Here is a 16,579-nt window from a genome sequence, read left to right as displayed (position 1 = left end):
ACTATGAAAACACAGTTATTTTCATAGATTACAAGTGAAAAGAAATTTTAGATTTTTTTGCAGTTCACATACATCAGCAAGATATTAGGAATATTTATTTGTAGGTTTATACTAAAGCAATGACAATTTAGATTTATTTCTACAAGAATGGCAGCACTTTTAGCATTAGGTTTGTTTTCAGAAGAATTGGTGGAGAACTGTGCTTTTTCATCAGAGCCTAGAATTGTGTCCGTCAAGTGTGTTTGGGTTTAGAGGATAATATTACAACGTTAGTAAATTTCATACGCATTGTCATATGTGCACAGAATGCTATATGGCACAGTGAGAAACCACAACAAGATAAACAGATTCTGTTGAGAAGTCTGAACTTTATAGTTTTCAGCATTCTGCAACTTGAAAAAAAGCAAACTGATTTTCTATGTACGTGTACAAGTTTTCTTAAACTAAACCTTCCATCTAGATTTGGACTGAATGTTAAAAAATTTTCATTTTAGCTATTCTAACTACAAAAATAACTAACATATTCTTGTTCCCCATCATGCCTGATATTTGCCTGGTTAAAACATGTAGCAAGTAACTACCTTTGTTTAGTCATCACAGGCAATATTTGTAAAACTACTGCTTTCTTTTTCAATCTGAGGTCACGTACAGCAGCTCTGTGCTGTGCTGGGGTACAGCTCCTCAGGGCAAACTTGCACATTCATTGCAGAAAAAGGCCCCAGGCCAGTGACAGGATTCACAAGCATTCACGTAAATGCGCAATGGGGACCCCCTGACAGTAGAAAATTCTTGGACCATGTCTGAGGTGAAAAGAAAATTAATTTAGTGGCTGCAAAGAGAAAAAAAAAATAAAAAAAATAAAAAAAACCAACAAAAAACCCAAAAACAAATGAAAAACAAACCAACAAAAAAACTCCCAACACAACAAACTAGGACAGCTAACTCTTACCTTAAAATACCCTGAGCTGTCTGTCTACAGCATCCAAAGTTATTATTTCTTTTTTCCCCCCAGGATCTGAGGTTTCAATCTTTTGTGTGTATGTACACATTGAAAAGGAAGATATCTCTTCAGAAATTGTACCAGAAAGAACAAAGACTGTTTATTCCCTCATATGGTTAAGCTGCCCTATTAATGTCAATTTTTAATTTTATCCTTTGGATTTCTCATTAGCTTTACAACATGTCTAGATTATTTAATTATTATGTTTCAGCTTGTAGATGACATAAGATTTAAGAGCTTTTGCTGGGCTCTAGCAAGTTGTGGCTATATTTTGCCTCAAGCTGCTTTTGTATAAAATAATCTTTCCATAGTTAACATTCAGGATACTCTGCAGAGCATCTTAAGAAGACTTAAATGCTAAATAACTGTCACATAGCAAGCCTTAGTATTATTGCACTAAATTACGTTGCGAGCAGTGTGATAAACAACATCATAATACTTTGACACATTCATCATCAATTATAACTGAAATCTAATCTCGACTGGATTTTTTTCAGTAATTATAACCAGTAAAGCAAACATTAACATACACGGATGGGGAAGGGAGGGTGAAGGAAAGAAGTCTTCTGAACGCATAGCTGATATATCAAAATACTGAATGGGCTGACAGTCTTATTAGGTTTTTATACAGAGTTTCCTACATACATTAAGAGATTAAAAATCTGAAATACATTTAGAATTCACTATGTGAATAATCATTTTGAAGGCAAAGCTTTTCAGACACCTACTGGTTGTGCCATTTTAAGGTAGCATATGACATTCCAGATTTCTTGCTGTCATACATAGAAGACTAGTATTGAACTAAATTTAAAATCAGAGATCCCTCTGACCACCAAAATGCTGTCTGGATAATATTTCAGCTTTCATACTATTAAATTCCCTGTATTTCCCTAAAAATTGTGTAATGTATTTTTGAATGGCAACTCTATGTACCTTTTTTCTCCAAATTCACATTTATTTTCCACTGTGGAACTTTGTGGATTTGGGGAGCTCCTATTCTGTTGGTGCAAACCTCTTTTCCTTGGTGATGAGGAATCTGGGAGTCTGACAGCCAAGCTGAGGGCAGCAATGCTTTGTGCTACTTCCCATTTTGCTCTGCTGCACCATCACAGCACCTGATTGGCCCAGTCAGAGCTCATGGCAAATCAAGAATGAATTTTTGTTCTCTTTGCTATCTTCTTAAGACTCTGTTTTGTCAAAGTGCTTTATTGCTTGGGTATTACTAAGCATACTTCCAAGTGCGATTATACTATCCTCCGTATATTATGAATTCCCTGCACACAAAGCTAACTGCTTTCTACCATTTCCAGTCATTAGCAAGTCTGAAGAGAAGATATGTACATTTTATCAGCTGTATGTACTCTGTTCGGAGCAATGTCACCTAGTTCTCCTACTGGATATTTCTAGTCACACCAGATATCTTCACTGCCTATTACTTTACAAGCGTCAGTTACCTGGCTGCATGTCCCTGAAATATCTATATGCTGTACCTGAAAAATCAAACTAGTGGAAGGGGAAGTAGGTTCATTTCAGCCCTGCTTAGTCTTTGGTTGTAAATGAACTATGAGAAGGTTTTTTTCCAGTGGTATTTTTACAGAAAACATACCTATTTTTCTCTGGTGATGTGTGCAATTTGGTGAAACATTTTCTCTTATACTTACAGGAACACTGTCTATAGCATTTACAAAAACTCTGTGTATTTTTGTCCAGGAGAATTATAGACTCATTGAGAGCTGAACTTTGAAAGTGCTTCTATTTGCAAGAGGGAATAGATGGCTTGCTGTATTGGTACATGTTGAGTTTTTGAAATGAATGTTTTGTATTACAATGTCACTGTACAATTTTTCTTTCATGTCTGGTAGGATTGAGGCAGAGAGTTTTCCTGTATTCTAAAGTGAAAAAGAAAACATTAATGGAGGTGGATATTTCCATGTTTACTGATGTGTTGACTTCATCTTATAAAATCATACAGCTGTCATAATCACCTTTTACTTCTGTGACAATCAATCTAAATAAAATTATCTATTTATTCCTCACCACCATCACCAGAGACCCTCCTTATGGAAGCATAGGGAACTAGTCAATATGCCATACTCTCAGGTTGGTAGAATCTGCACACAAATTTATAAGAAAATAAAACCCTGTCAGTACGTGCATTTCATTTGCTCTTGTCTCAGTAGTCTCTTATACAACTGATGCTGAGCAAGATGGTGCCACCCTGATTGCATGTCAAATGGAGCTGACTTGGTCACAGAAAAATCATGAAGAGGGATGGCTCCAGGGTTTTCAGAGGTTCCCAAAATAACTGTTTTGGCACTTTCTTTTTTTGGATTCTTGGAGTGGGGAAAAAACCTTCTGGGTCATGTAATCAACCTATTTGTGGTCAAAGACACCCGCACTATATAATAACCTCTTTATACTAAGCTTGTGTGTAGAATGAGAGGGATACCTTTGGGACAGGGGAAGGAGGATATGTTGGTTTTGGTTTGTTCCTTCTTCTTCTGTTGGGAAATTGTTCTATAATCTCATGTCTTGGATGTTCACAAACTTTGGATTTGCAGTCTATACTACCTTGTGGTCAGTTTGGTCATTTATCTGCATTTTGTCCTGTAGCTGTTTTTCCTTCCAGGTTATTACCCACCTTTTCCATCTTTAGATCTACCAAGCAATTCTACTTAGCTTTGAATTTCCATACTAAGTGAACTGTACACTTCTCTAAGATGCTCTTTCCTTTTCTCTGTTCATAATATACAGCAAGCCACAGAAAATCTTACCAAACCTTTATGAATGTTGTTCTTATTTTTCTATCTGTAAGTCCTAGTATGTTTTCCTGTTTGTCATCTTGATGGGTGATAGTTGATCTGATAGACTGGCAAATCTAATATTTTGGATGACAGTCCTCTGGTTCATGGCAGAAGTTAATGTCAGTAATCCCTAAGTGCATAATAGGGCTTATGCATGGTGATGTGCTTATCATACATTATAGCATATTATACATTTAATCTCATTTCTGTTTTTAGGGTTTTCAACATTATCTGTTTCTTACTGCACACATTATACAGCCCCATCTCCTGCACTGACAGTCTCCAGATTTCACTTCAGCAGCCCATTTTATCTTCACATTCTTACTTTATATGCCAGGATCATCACTGAGACTACTAAAAGAGATACTTGTCCCAAAGCCAGTGCTCAAGGAATTAAATGGGAAACCTTTTCCTAGCATAATAGTTCTCCTTCCAGCACAATTATTTGGCCTGCTGTAACACTCTTTCAATATTCTTTGTTCTATAATAGTTCTTCATATGACACTAGAGGTAATGTTTTACTGAAATCCAGATAAATTAGTTCTGCATTTCCTTTGCCTAGAAAAATAATGTGCTTTTAGAATGGCAGCCTCTCTGGGATTGATTTTCCATTGGCACAATCCATGGTGCATTTGAACATGCTTTTATTTACTCACTTAATTGTGCTTTCATTCAGAACTTGTTTCCAGAATGCACATAACACTGAGTTCAACACTAACAGATGTGTTGTTCCCTGGATTACACTGTTTCCCTTTCTTCAGTAGAAACACTGTTTTCTGTTTTCCATTCCTGATTTGAAAAATTTGCTTACTGGCCTGTATTATTTGGTTTAGGGAGTTTTTCATGCCAATTTCTTACAATTCTGGGACGTAGTTTATCTGTCTGCCTGTGTTCAACTACACTAAAACCTTTAAAGTGAGTTTCCACACTAGCTGTAATAACTTCAGTTTTGATACTTTCCACAATCCTCCAGCCATGAGTCACCCTCTCCTGATCTATGTTTGTCATCAATCCTTCTTAAAATCTGAGTCCAACTGCTCAGGTAGTTTTCAGACTTTTCCACCATCTCTTTGCTTCTTGAATAACAATTATATTCCTTTTCTTTTTATTTATATTCATTTTTTTTTAATGTTTCTGTGTTATTATATATATCCTTAATATTTTCTGTTCTTTGTATATAATGAATAGTTCACTGTTCAGTTTCATTTGTTTGTCAGGGCTTGGCTCCTGGGAATTCTCACTTTATCAGTGTGCTTTCTGTCTTTCCATCTGTAGCTTCCTTCTTTGAGAGCACTTTTTCTGATTTCATCTCATCATTAATAAGAAGTACTAGAATTTCTCATAAGAGGTTTTTTTTTTGGTTTTTTTTAGTGCAGTTTATTATTGGAGGCTTTCTCTAAAAGTTCATTTTCTTTATTTCTTTCATACTTTTGGAATGCAAGTTACACATATTTTTTAACCTCAACCTCAAGTAATTATAAGTCTCCTCTTTATCTAAGTATGTGATGATTTCAGTTCAGTTTTCCTGGCCAAGTAACTTCATTCATGTCTCATTTTGGCCCAGTCACACTCAAAATCTCATTTGAGGTTGCTTATCTGTCTGTGACACTTAACCTTGTAATTCCTCTTACCAGGGTTTCAATCAAAGTCTCCCATTGTGTATTGTATAACTGTTTGTAAAAGCCATTTATTTATCAGGTGATTATTTAATTTGTAGCAGGCTTTGTTTGGTTTGGCTCCAATATGAAGTAATAATTGAGCCAAATCATTTATGTTATCTTGGTTTTGCTTGAAGAAAAGTTAAAGTTTTATTTGTTTCTGTGAGAGTGAGAGAAAAGGACCTTTTGGACCCAAACCCGATTTTTTTTCCTACATAGCTACGTAGCCTATAGCAGAATCCTCACAACTAATCCTTTTTGTTTTAAACATCACACAAAAGGCATTTCAATTAAAAATATTTCAGTTTTCTTCACCACTGTCTCTCCTATATTTACGTATTTTCTTTAGCATGATGTCTATTTGTGATTTTTTTTATTACTCCTTCATTTTTTTTACCGCAGACTAATAAAGTAGTGTCCTAGAGTGGCTCTAATCCCTCCATTTTGTAGCCCACATACTTTGTCTTAGCATATAAACATCTCTGCTTTTTTCACCCACTCATTATCCTGTTTTCTATTTGTGTGATAGCTGGGATGATACTGCTTACATAACAAATGTTTCTATGAATATTAAGTTTTTTTATTTCTCTATTGATGCAAACACTCCTAACCCTCTGCTGTTCCTTTACCCTGTTGATTCCTCAGCTACATGACTCATTCTCTTTTCTGCCAAAGCCAGGGACAGGAGTCATCTCTCTGTGCTCCCTACTTCAAGAATCGGCAGTGCCCCATAACATGCCAGAATTTTCCTGACTTCTTGAAAGAATTGTTAGTTCAGATGATCCTTTTACTTCTGGATTAGGATGACTGGAGGACTTCCAGAGCTTCCTCCAGTTGCTGACCTCAGCAATGCAGGTCCAGGACAACTTTGATGGTATGAGCACATGAAATTCCTGGGACCTCCATCACAGCACTCCTGTAGGATAGGAGAGGCAGTTTCATGGAAAAGGCTCTTGGCTTTCTGCAGTATAAACTGCAAACTACTTAAAACAGTGAGAAATTAGGAGTACTTGCTAATTCTGTATCGCTGCTGTGAATTAAATTTTCTGGAAATCTGGAAGCTCCTAATACCCGATCCATGCTTGGACAATCAGTTTGACTTGGTCCTTGGAAAGAAAAGTTGCTTGCTTCTTCAACTTCCCAGTCTTCATCACTGATACTACCTGTTGACCTCACAAGGTAGCATGAGATATTAGCAACCTTCACAACAATGCTGAAAAATAAAAAAGCATTGGAAGAAATCTGTATATATATAGTCCCAATGTGGAACAATAGCCTGCAGTAAACCAGGTAGTTACCAGGATGCACTCCATTTGGTGTAGCAGACCTTACTATACAATTTTTTATATTTTTTAAACATGAGAGAGGTGTAGAAGCAGTAAGGGTTTTTCCTTGTGAAAGTCTTAGTCGATTGTGTCCCCTAGGCATAAAAAGTCTACTCATACACCTTAGAATATTTTATTAGCTGAAGTCTTCCTTGTATTTGTCTTATCCCATTCTTCTTTGATGATTTTACTGTTATCACAAAGGTCTCAACATGCAAACTAGCTAATAAGACCTTATTCTGAACCTAAGCTGTTTCATAGCAGTAATTTAATAATGCCAGTTCTGTCAAGCTGACAGCCTTTCCGGATACACAGTGTTGTTTCTACATATACATTAAACTGAATTTAGCTGCTTAGTGCTCACTTGTTACTACTTGTAGTTGGTGTATGCCACCAGCTACAATAGTTTCACATAGATGCACATTCACATCAGAAGTAAGAGACAAAAACACAGATAACATTATATTCTTGCTGACACCTATGAAATATTTAGCACATGCATGAAAGCTTCACAAATCCACTTAACACTCATTCCATTTTATAAAAATGAAAATTATTCCCTGCTTGTACTTTACCTGAGTTAGTCCAGCACCTCCAAGTCCACCACTGAACCATGTCACTCAGTGCCACATCTATACAGCTTTTAAATACCAGGGATGGTGACTCCACCAATTCCCTGAGCAGCCTGTGCCAAAGCTTGACAACCCATTCCATGAAAAGATTTTTCCTAATACCCAGTCTAAACCTCCCATCGTGCAACTTGAGGCTGTTTCCTTGTCCTATCATTTGTTACTTGGAAGAGACTGACCCCTATCTGGCCACCTGAACCTCCTTTCGGATAAGTTGTAAAGAACAATAAGGTTCTCCAAAAACCTCCTTTTCTCCAGGCTAAAGAATTCCAGCTCCCTCCCTTTTCCACTGGGCAGCTTTCCAGCCATTCTGCCTCCAGCCTGTAGCACTGCCTGGGTTTGTTGTGACCCAAGCACAGGACTCAGCACTTCACCCTGTTAAATCTTATACAATTAACCTATCCAGATCCCTCACATTCATGAGCACACATTGGGCCTCTATCTACTGTACAGACAGTAGATAATTCAAATAAACAATATTTGAAATTCTTTAAGTTAGTTTTTGGGTTGCCATGAAAGACAAAAAAAAAGAGTGGTTTAACATGATGATCCTAATTCACAGGTCCCAGTGCATTCTGCTAATCTTGGGTATATATTGCCTCTGAAAATTACCTCTGGAAAGAATGTTTTTGCTACAGAAAGAAGCTTTTTGAATGACATCAGAGAAGTCTTTTCACACATACACACACGACATCTGCCCCAGCTGAAGAAATAAAGTTCATGCATTGCAGTGACCCCTTCTTCAAGACACAGACCTTTGTACAGAGCAGAGACCACCGATTGGAAAGCACTTGTAGGGATTTTTCTCCATTATCTGATGATAAATTACTGGTAACCTTATCTGAGGTCACTGCTCTGGGCCTGCCTCACTGGCACACATGATTAGACAGTGGTTTTTAGGTGTAGGTTTCTTAAGACTGAATTCATGTTCAAGTGGATCCTTTTTTGTCTGCCACTTTTTAAACTGACATTTCAATTTAATCTTTAGCAGTTAATTACAGAGTTATACTTTATCCCCAAATGTACCTGTTTAAGGATGAAAGATTACATCTCAATCTTCATGAGGAAGTAAACAAATCTGTTTATACTGAACATAGAAAAATGATTACAGCTGGTCAGATTCTCGCCTATGAAAAATTTACTTCCAGAATGTCTTTCATCCTTTCCTTCCTCCTAAGGAGAAAATCAAAGAAAGGGCTTTGAATTTTTATTAATGATTCATTACTCATAGCTGATCAGTGAACAGTTTATGCAAATACACTTTGCAAATTGCTCATTTTAGCTATTACTTGGGGTTATATCTGGATATTACTTTCCCATGGGAAGCAGAGGTGTGAACATTTGGATTATTGATATATAATCATGGGAGTATAGTGCATATCAAACGTTAAATACTCAGACAGATACAGAAATCATTTGCAATACGCCTGCTCACACTGAATTGCACCTTAATGGGGTTCTTGTTGACATTAATAAGTTACAAGTTAAGATGAATGAGTATAAATCGCAAGCTAACTAGCTGATAGTTGAACATATTATTCTTTGAGGGTAGTTAACCAGCAGGCCTCATGTTCCTAAAGACTTAAATTTAACATACCTCAAGGAAATATCCCTTTGTATAATGGAATTGAAGAGGAAGATTATTTTTGTTTCTCCCCCTCTGCCACAGCAATACAATGAAAATATATTGGCCCATTTTGTAAAATTTGGAAGGGAATTTTTGGTCTGTGACACTCAGTGCATTGGTTGTTTTGTGACCAATGGCTTCTAGTGGAAAAAAAAAAAAATGTAGTTTTGTCATTATTTTACTTTGGAGGCTCCTTGTAGGGGTTGGTGGGGCGAGTATGTTATCCCTGAGATGTAATTTATTCATTGTTTCAGAGCTCTGAGGAGCTGATAATCTACAAAATCACAATGTGTCATTCAGACCAATTTGAGTAACAGGCTTAAGGATTGCTAATCTTTTCAGTGCAAATGGGGAAGATTTTTCTAGATCTATGCAGTGAGCAAAGTTACCAGCTGGGAGTTCATCAAATTGTATGTAAGGGAGAGATGCACAGAGACATTTGAGAAATAAAAATAGATTGATTTATTAATTCAATTTTCTCCTCCACAAGTGGCTGGTTTTAGGGCACTGGATCTCCTTTCATTGTATGAGAAACAATCACTGTCCATGATTGTGTAATGTGCCACTTACAGAGTTAAAAAGGAGTTGCTGAAGTGGTGAGAATAGGTATATTATTCCGAGGTCTAACATTTATTGCTGCCCTCCTACCATTTAAATTCTTGGCTTACTGTAGTATGCTCCTATGCAGGCAATTACACAAATGTTAGATAATTATGAAAGAATGGTTAAATGGTAGCATATGTGTCTGTTACAACATTTTATCTCCTAATTTTATTTACTTGCTTCAATGGCATTCACGGTATGAAACAAAGATACTTAGTCAAAATGGAGTGTGTACCTGAGGTTAGTATTCCGTGGATCATACTGTGTTCCAAAGATTTTACTAGTAGAAAACAAAAAGCCCACAGGCAAATGCTTGGTCTTGGGGGGTGCTGCCTTAAAGTTCAGTTCTTGGTGTTAACGTGACCAGGACTTACCCCAGTTAAGAAAGTGGCTAATAGGGTCAACTAGCAAATTACTAAAAATGCTATCTCCTGTGGGAGACAAAGCCAGACAAAGGGAAATGTCTTCTGGAGACACACAAATACCCTGGAAAAGTACCTGAGAACTTTGTCTCAGGAGGAATTGATAAAAGTTCTAAAGAGCAGAGCAGGGCCCTAAAGTTTTTGTAGCCTAGTAATGATATCTTTTGAATTAAAGAAAAGCAAAACAAATGTAGCTCCTTCTGCAAATGTTCGGCTTGATGTTGGAAAGCAGTGAGACCAATTAAAATCTGTTCCCCTGCTAATATCAGAGATGGCAATTACTAACCTAAGAACATGAATATGACTGAAAAAAGTCTGTTCCTACAGCCATGAGCTTGATACTATATACCCTTGGTGCTGTTACCATTCCAGAAAATGTCACTTTGGAATAAACATGAAAATGTATAAAATGTAGAAATTGAATTTGCCAGAACAGATGTTTCTTGTGGTGGTGATATGGGGTACCTCTAAGGGCTGAAAAATAGGACCTGAATGAGCTACTTTAAATGCATACCAAGAACCTCTCTATTGTTGTACTTTTTAATTAGATGAAAATAAATGAATTGAAAAGATGAAAGAAACTCATGTAACATCTCACTTCAAAGGGCAGCTCCACTCTTGAGGAGTGTTTAAAAAACAGAAAAAAAAGAAAAAAAAAAAAAAAGGCAGTTTATTCAAGAAATATGAATTCTCTGTGGATTTGCTTTCTCTTTCACCTGCTTTATGTACTCAGGAATGACTTCTGTTCATTTGACCTAAATGGAGTCGTTTCCCAAGTGTAGGGGAGAGTGGCAGCTGGCTGACAGTGATGTTACCCCTGCGCTCCTTTGTTACACTTTGCATTGACTCAGCAATGCTCTCAAATGAGCAGGATTATTTTTGACTTGTGACAGAATTTTTATCAAAGTTTCAGTGCTCTGGCCTGCATTCTGGATAGAAATGGCACCTGTGGAAATGTTCCTTAGCTGCTTCCCAAGGTGTGAACTAGAGCACTAGCTACCTCAAGTGTATACATATCAGTGTGTGCAGCCTGGGAAACAGACAGGAGGAACTGGAGCTCCCTGCCTAGTCAGAAAGTTATGATATCGTAGGAATAACTTGAACATGGTGGGACAACTGGTGTCAGTGGAGGATTGTAATAGGTAGTTAAAGGCGCTTTCATAAAGACAGGCAGGGAAGAAGAGGAGGAGGAGGAGGAGGAGTCACACTCTAAGTTAAACAGAGCCTTGAAGTCAAGCACAGTGATTATGAGAGCTTATCTAATGCCTCTGGCTCAAGATCACAGAGGTCCTCTCCAAGGAGGATCTTACAGGAGGCATCTGCTACTGACCTCCAAACCAAGACAGTAAGGTCTGCAAAAGCAATATTTATGTCACCTAGGCAAGCTTCAAATCACCAAGAACTGTGTTCTTATGGATGACTTCAACCACCCAAACATTTATTGGAAGAACAAACAATAGCTAAAATATCATCTATCAAGTTTTGGCAATGTGTGGAGAACCACTTCCTTATATGTAAGTTAGCTGTGTGAAAGAGGCACTGATGGATTTGCTACATGCAAACCAAGAAAAACTGCTTTCATTTATATCTTGGTTAGCAATGACTTTGTCTGCAGTGATTACAGTGTTGTGGAGTTTGGGATCCTGCTGAGCATGCTGAAGATGGCTGGTAAATGGTGTGGATTTTAGGTTTTTAGACTAGACAAATGGTTTAGATTTTAGTCAGGAAACTTTTTCACCATATTCCAGTATTTAAAGGGTAGCTGCAAAGATGGAAACTCCCTTTTTGTCAAGAAGTCACATGGGAAATAGGGGGGGTAATGGGTACAAGTTACTCCTGAGAAGATTCTGACTGCACATTCCCAAAGAAAGCAATCAGCCAATGGAATAGTCTCCTCAGGGAAGTGGCGGAAGTTCCCCAACATTGCACATGTTTAAAATTTAGCTGCACAAGATGTTGTGCCGTCTTGTCTAGACCATGCTTTTGCCAAGAAAGGTTGGACCAGATGGTTCTTGAGGTTCCTTCTAATATGGAATTCTAACATTCATATTCTATGAGTCTGTGATTTTATGCACCAATATAACATCTGTATATCTGGATTTACTTTATCTGGACAAACTAATTGAAAAAAAAAAACAAAACCGAAATCAAAAAAAAAAAAAGCTCAAACAACTCAATCACTCATCTGCCTGTTGAGCAAGTCAGCATTTCCAGTCCAGCAGCAGATACTTCCACCCAAAACACCTAAAAGCCATGCCTTGTATACTTTTTATATGCAGAATAACTTATATTATAAAAGGTATTTCACCACCTCAGCACTCGTTAATTGGTCTTGAGCGAATTTCTGGAGTCTTGGCTTAAGTCAGTGCTCTCCAGCTCCAGGATAATTTTTTTGCCTTTCACCAAATTTCCTCTACGTCCTATTTTCAAACACGAAAGGGTTTTTTTAGCCCTTCACCACTTTGTTTTGAATCATATCTGTCCAGGCCAGAATTCTTATTTCATCATATTTCTGTGTAAAGGTGACCTGGCTAAGGGCAGGATGAATTGAAACTGCCCAAGATGTCACAGTTTCCTTCTGTTTCAGTTGCCCTGAGTGTGGGATGGTGGCTTTAGAAAATAGCATTTCTATTCTGAAGTGTAACAGAGAAGTATCGTAAGAACCAGTTGAATAAAGATTCAAAGAAGGATTAGCCCATCTCCATCCCTAGGAAGATCCTAAAGGCAGGACTACTCACTGTAAAGCAGTAGTTTTCTCTTGTGACTCAAAATTTTTTGCTTCTAAAATAGAGTTTGTATGTGACTTGGGATGGGAGAGCAGCTCATCAGCTTCATAACTCCTGGATAGATTTTAGGCACGCTGCTCTCTTCTTTGTTGTGCCACGAGTTGCTTAACCAGTTTGTCAGATAGCAATTGGATGTGAAATGCTATTAGCACTTCACAAACACAATCAGCTAAGCAACTGAACTCATCCCAGACGTGATTAAGTGAGATCAATTATAATAAGAACTAGATAAGAGAGGTAAGCTTCTTGTTTCTTGGGTTGGTATTCTGCAGTATTAGCCTTTGTAAGTATCCTTTATACATCATCAGCTGCAAAATCTTGATTACTTCAGGAAGTGGCTTCTAGACCAGCATTCAAATGAACTTCATCCTGAACTGATTATTCTAACACCGCAACTGCCACTGTGTGGGGAAACAATTTATTTGAAGCATCAATTGCACCAAACAGAAAAACCACCACTGAAGCCAATGTTTTGGAATTCAAGGAGCATGTTTCCTCTCAGTCTTAAATACTGTTAAATATTCTGAGGGAGAGAATATAAATAAATATTCTTTGTGTCCCAAAAAGGGAATAGCTGTTCTTCATAGCATCATGTTTTGCCATGGCACTACTGCTATAGCGCTTAAGGCTTAATGTGCTAAATATCAGAATTTATACATTATTCCTGAAAATTTTGACATGAAGTGGCACACCAGGTGTCCACTAAATCTGAAGGATATATGTGAGAGTCAAGCACACCAGAAGTAATGTAAATATACATATTATTGAAATAACAAAATATTTGTGCTTTGTAATCAGATCTGGAAAGCTGGTAATGAAGGGGTCATATGAACAAACAAAATAAAAGAAAGGAATGTTGCAAAATAGTCCATGTCTAAATTGGAGAGAGAGAGACTTGACCATATCTTGGAGACAATATTTTTAGCATTATTTTAATTTCTTTTGTGGCTTCTGGTTCTTGCTATGGAGCTCCCAGGAGGTAATTTTTTTTATGATACAGAAAGACTAAATGCTGGATGCATATCATGCCATGACAATTGCGCTGTTCTGGAACATAAGGTTTGACAAGACAAAAAAGCCTACAGCTCTGTTTACATGCTTGGGGGGGGCGGGGGGGGGGGGTTTGGTTTTTTGGGTTTTTTTTTGTTTGTTTGTTTTGGGTTTTTTGGGGTTTTTTTTGTGAAGATTCCTAAGCTCTGAACTACTGTTATAAAATTATTTAAGGTCTTAGAAGAGTGACTTGCTCCATGCATCCCTCCTCTTGTGTAGAACTGTATGTACTGCAGTTGTCTGCCTAGTTAATTATCATATCTGATAAACAGAAATACAATTGTTGCCCCCCTTCTACTGTGGGTGCGTCTCAGATGTCATTGATAATCTAGGCTGGCACCTTTGTTGCCCTTTTAAGTTCTTTTCTATAATTTTATCACTATGATAGTGATAAAATTGTTGGGGATTGTGCTGTCTCCTTGAAGGGCTCAGTGCCAGTGTCTCTTCCCTGGTCCCGTTCCCAGTGTTTTGTTTGCTTTGCTGGACATTGTGAGTAACTGAGAGAGCAGGTCAGTTCCCCATCACGAATCCTCTCTGTAATCTCTCCTTGGCAGACATGTAGGACCGCTGTGACTTTTTCTGCAACCTGTGCAAAAGGTTTCTGTATTCAATTCCAAAACAACTGTTAGCCGCTACCTTATCTTTTCTCCCTCATCCTCCCACATTTTTTATGGCTTTTTGGATAGAGTAATGATTCCCTCAGATACTGGTCCACAGGTCTCTGTGTAAATATTCCTGGTGTTAGGTCTCTTTCAAATCACAAATGGCCATTTTCCATTTCATTACTGACAACCAGAAAGATTTTTTCTCTAAAGTTCAAGATCAATTATTAATAATTAGTGGGGAAGATTCAGAAATTTCTAGGATGTATTCTTTGGCCTATGTTATGTTAAAATACGTAAACAGAAGTGATCTCTTTTGGGCCATTCATCCTTGTAACACTACTTTTCTCTTAACATTTGGTTAACAATTATTGTAATTATTTCCTGCCTCTATGTTCTTTCATTGTAGCTGAACGTATTATCATATATACACAATACTCTTCCATTTTTCTTTTATGTGGCCCTTTACCAAAGATTTTTGGAAGGTTTGTATGTTCTTCACCTGATGATGAACTTGCAGTGTTGAAAATATTTGATAACTAAAGAAAAGTAAAATAGGATGTAAGAAAAATTATAATAGAAGTGGGAGCTATTTTGTTATTCCATTGATGTTTATTTTATTAAAGAAAAAGCATTTGATATCTGACGTTTTTAAACTTTGAGCCTTTTGACAAGACATACATAATTGTGGCACCAAAAGCTTTTAACATGCATTATGAAAAATTATGCATCCAGTAAAAAAAAATAATAATCCACTTTTTTTTGGTCTAAAACAGGTATTAAAAGTATTTTTGCCTAAGAGTGTATGTCTTACGTTCCACCTTGTCCACTAATCCTTTAATGCAGATATCATCTGATCTTTCTGAGAAAGATCCAAGGAACACCAAGTCTCTCTAGAGGTCTCATCCTCATGGCTGGAGTTTAATTTTAAACTTGAACCATGAGAATTGGGGTGGGTTCATTTCTAGTATTAACTGCTACAATTTTGGGCATAGATCCTTCCTGAGAGACTTGCTGTGACGCCGGGTTCAGCCTTGCAAAGTATTGAGTTCTGTACAGTTCTGACTTCATCAGTTGCATTATTCTGCATTCTTCTTTGGGGTGAAGCAAAATGAATGGTTTCTCCTTAAAACTTCTTGTAGACTTTGATGCACACAAAGTCTAAATGAAACAGTTTGATGCTTCCCTGGTGTCCCTTCTGGTCCCTTGAATACTTTTGTGCATCAAGGCCTGAATACATTTCACCTCGAAGCTTCACTTTTTCCTCTTGGACTGTGGGCGTGTCTGAGTAGTTCATAAAATCCAGTGGTTTTGCTTCTATTTGGTGTTTCCTTTAAAAGATAGTGGTAGGGAATGCACCCCTCTCTCCATTCTTGTATAATGCTCTTATTACAGGCCACTTAAAAATTAATTTCCAGGAGAAGTGCACAGAGGGAGATTTGTTAGTGACCTCCTTGTCTCATTCCTCTTTGCACCAGATTACTGGAGCCTTCTAACTCAACTGTATTAGGTGTAATTATATCAGGGGGTGGGGGGATGGACACAAGTCTCCACCTGTCTTCTCACCTATTCCCTAGATTCAAAAGGTAACTTGGGACCTTGTGACATTAGCTCATGACACGTAGCTGTTAACTATTACTTTAATGTAGGTTAGTACATAGTTACTCTATGTAGGAAAAGATACCTTTCGATGTGCAAGCAACTGTTTATGTGAACCTCTATTGCTTTGGAGAACATATTTTTCCTTCACAGGACACTACAAGACTGGAAGATGAATCCTTTAGTTCCCACTCCACATGTTAGATTCACTGAATATGAAAATAGTAACTCTTAAAATAGATTTAAAATTGGTACCATAGCTGCATGTTGTATTTACTGTGCTCCTTTATTCCATTCTTTAGGTTTGAAGACGGTACAGTCTCTTTTCTTGATATCATTGCTCTGAAACATGGATTTGATGTTCTGGAAAAACTCACAGGTCAGTTAATATAACTCTAATACTGAAGACTGCAGTTCCAAATTTATGCTCAGGGCATAGTTCTGATCATATTTCTTATGGCTCTAGCTTAATTT

At 37.3% G+C, this 16,579-nt stretch overlaps 1 protein-coding gene across 2 annotated transcripts in view; it reads left to right on the top strand.

Moving 5' to 3' along the window:
- The window catches only part of MOCOS (molybdenum cofactor sulfurase), a 213,433-nt gene that overhangs the window by 107,959 nt on the left and 88,895 nt on the right, over nt 1-16,579 (top strand). For both annotated transcript variants that reach the window (XM_058830908.1, XM_058830909.1), the window contains exon 5: nt 16,408-16,484. In XM_058830908.1, coding sequence (XP_058686891.1) covers nt 16,408-16,484 — 77 coding nt within the window. The remainder of the gene's footprint in view (nt 1-16,407; nt 16,485-16,579) is intronic.

Source organism: Poecile atricapillus, chromosome 2 (assembly GCF_030490865.1).
Source record: "Poecile atricapillus isolate bPoeAtr1 chromosome 2, bPoeAtr1.hap1, whole genome shotgun sequence".
In the NCBI taxonomy this organism is placed as follows: Eukaryota; Metazoa; Chordata; class Aves; order Passeriformes; family Paridae; genus Poecile; species Poecile atricapillus.
Note: the sequence above shows the minus strand (reverse complement) of the source record. Positions and strands in the feature narration are given on the sequence as shown.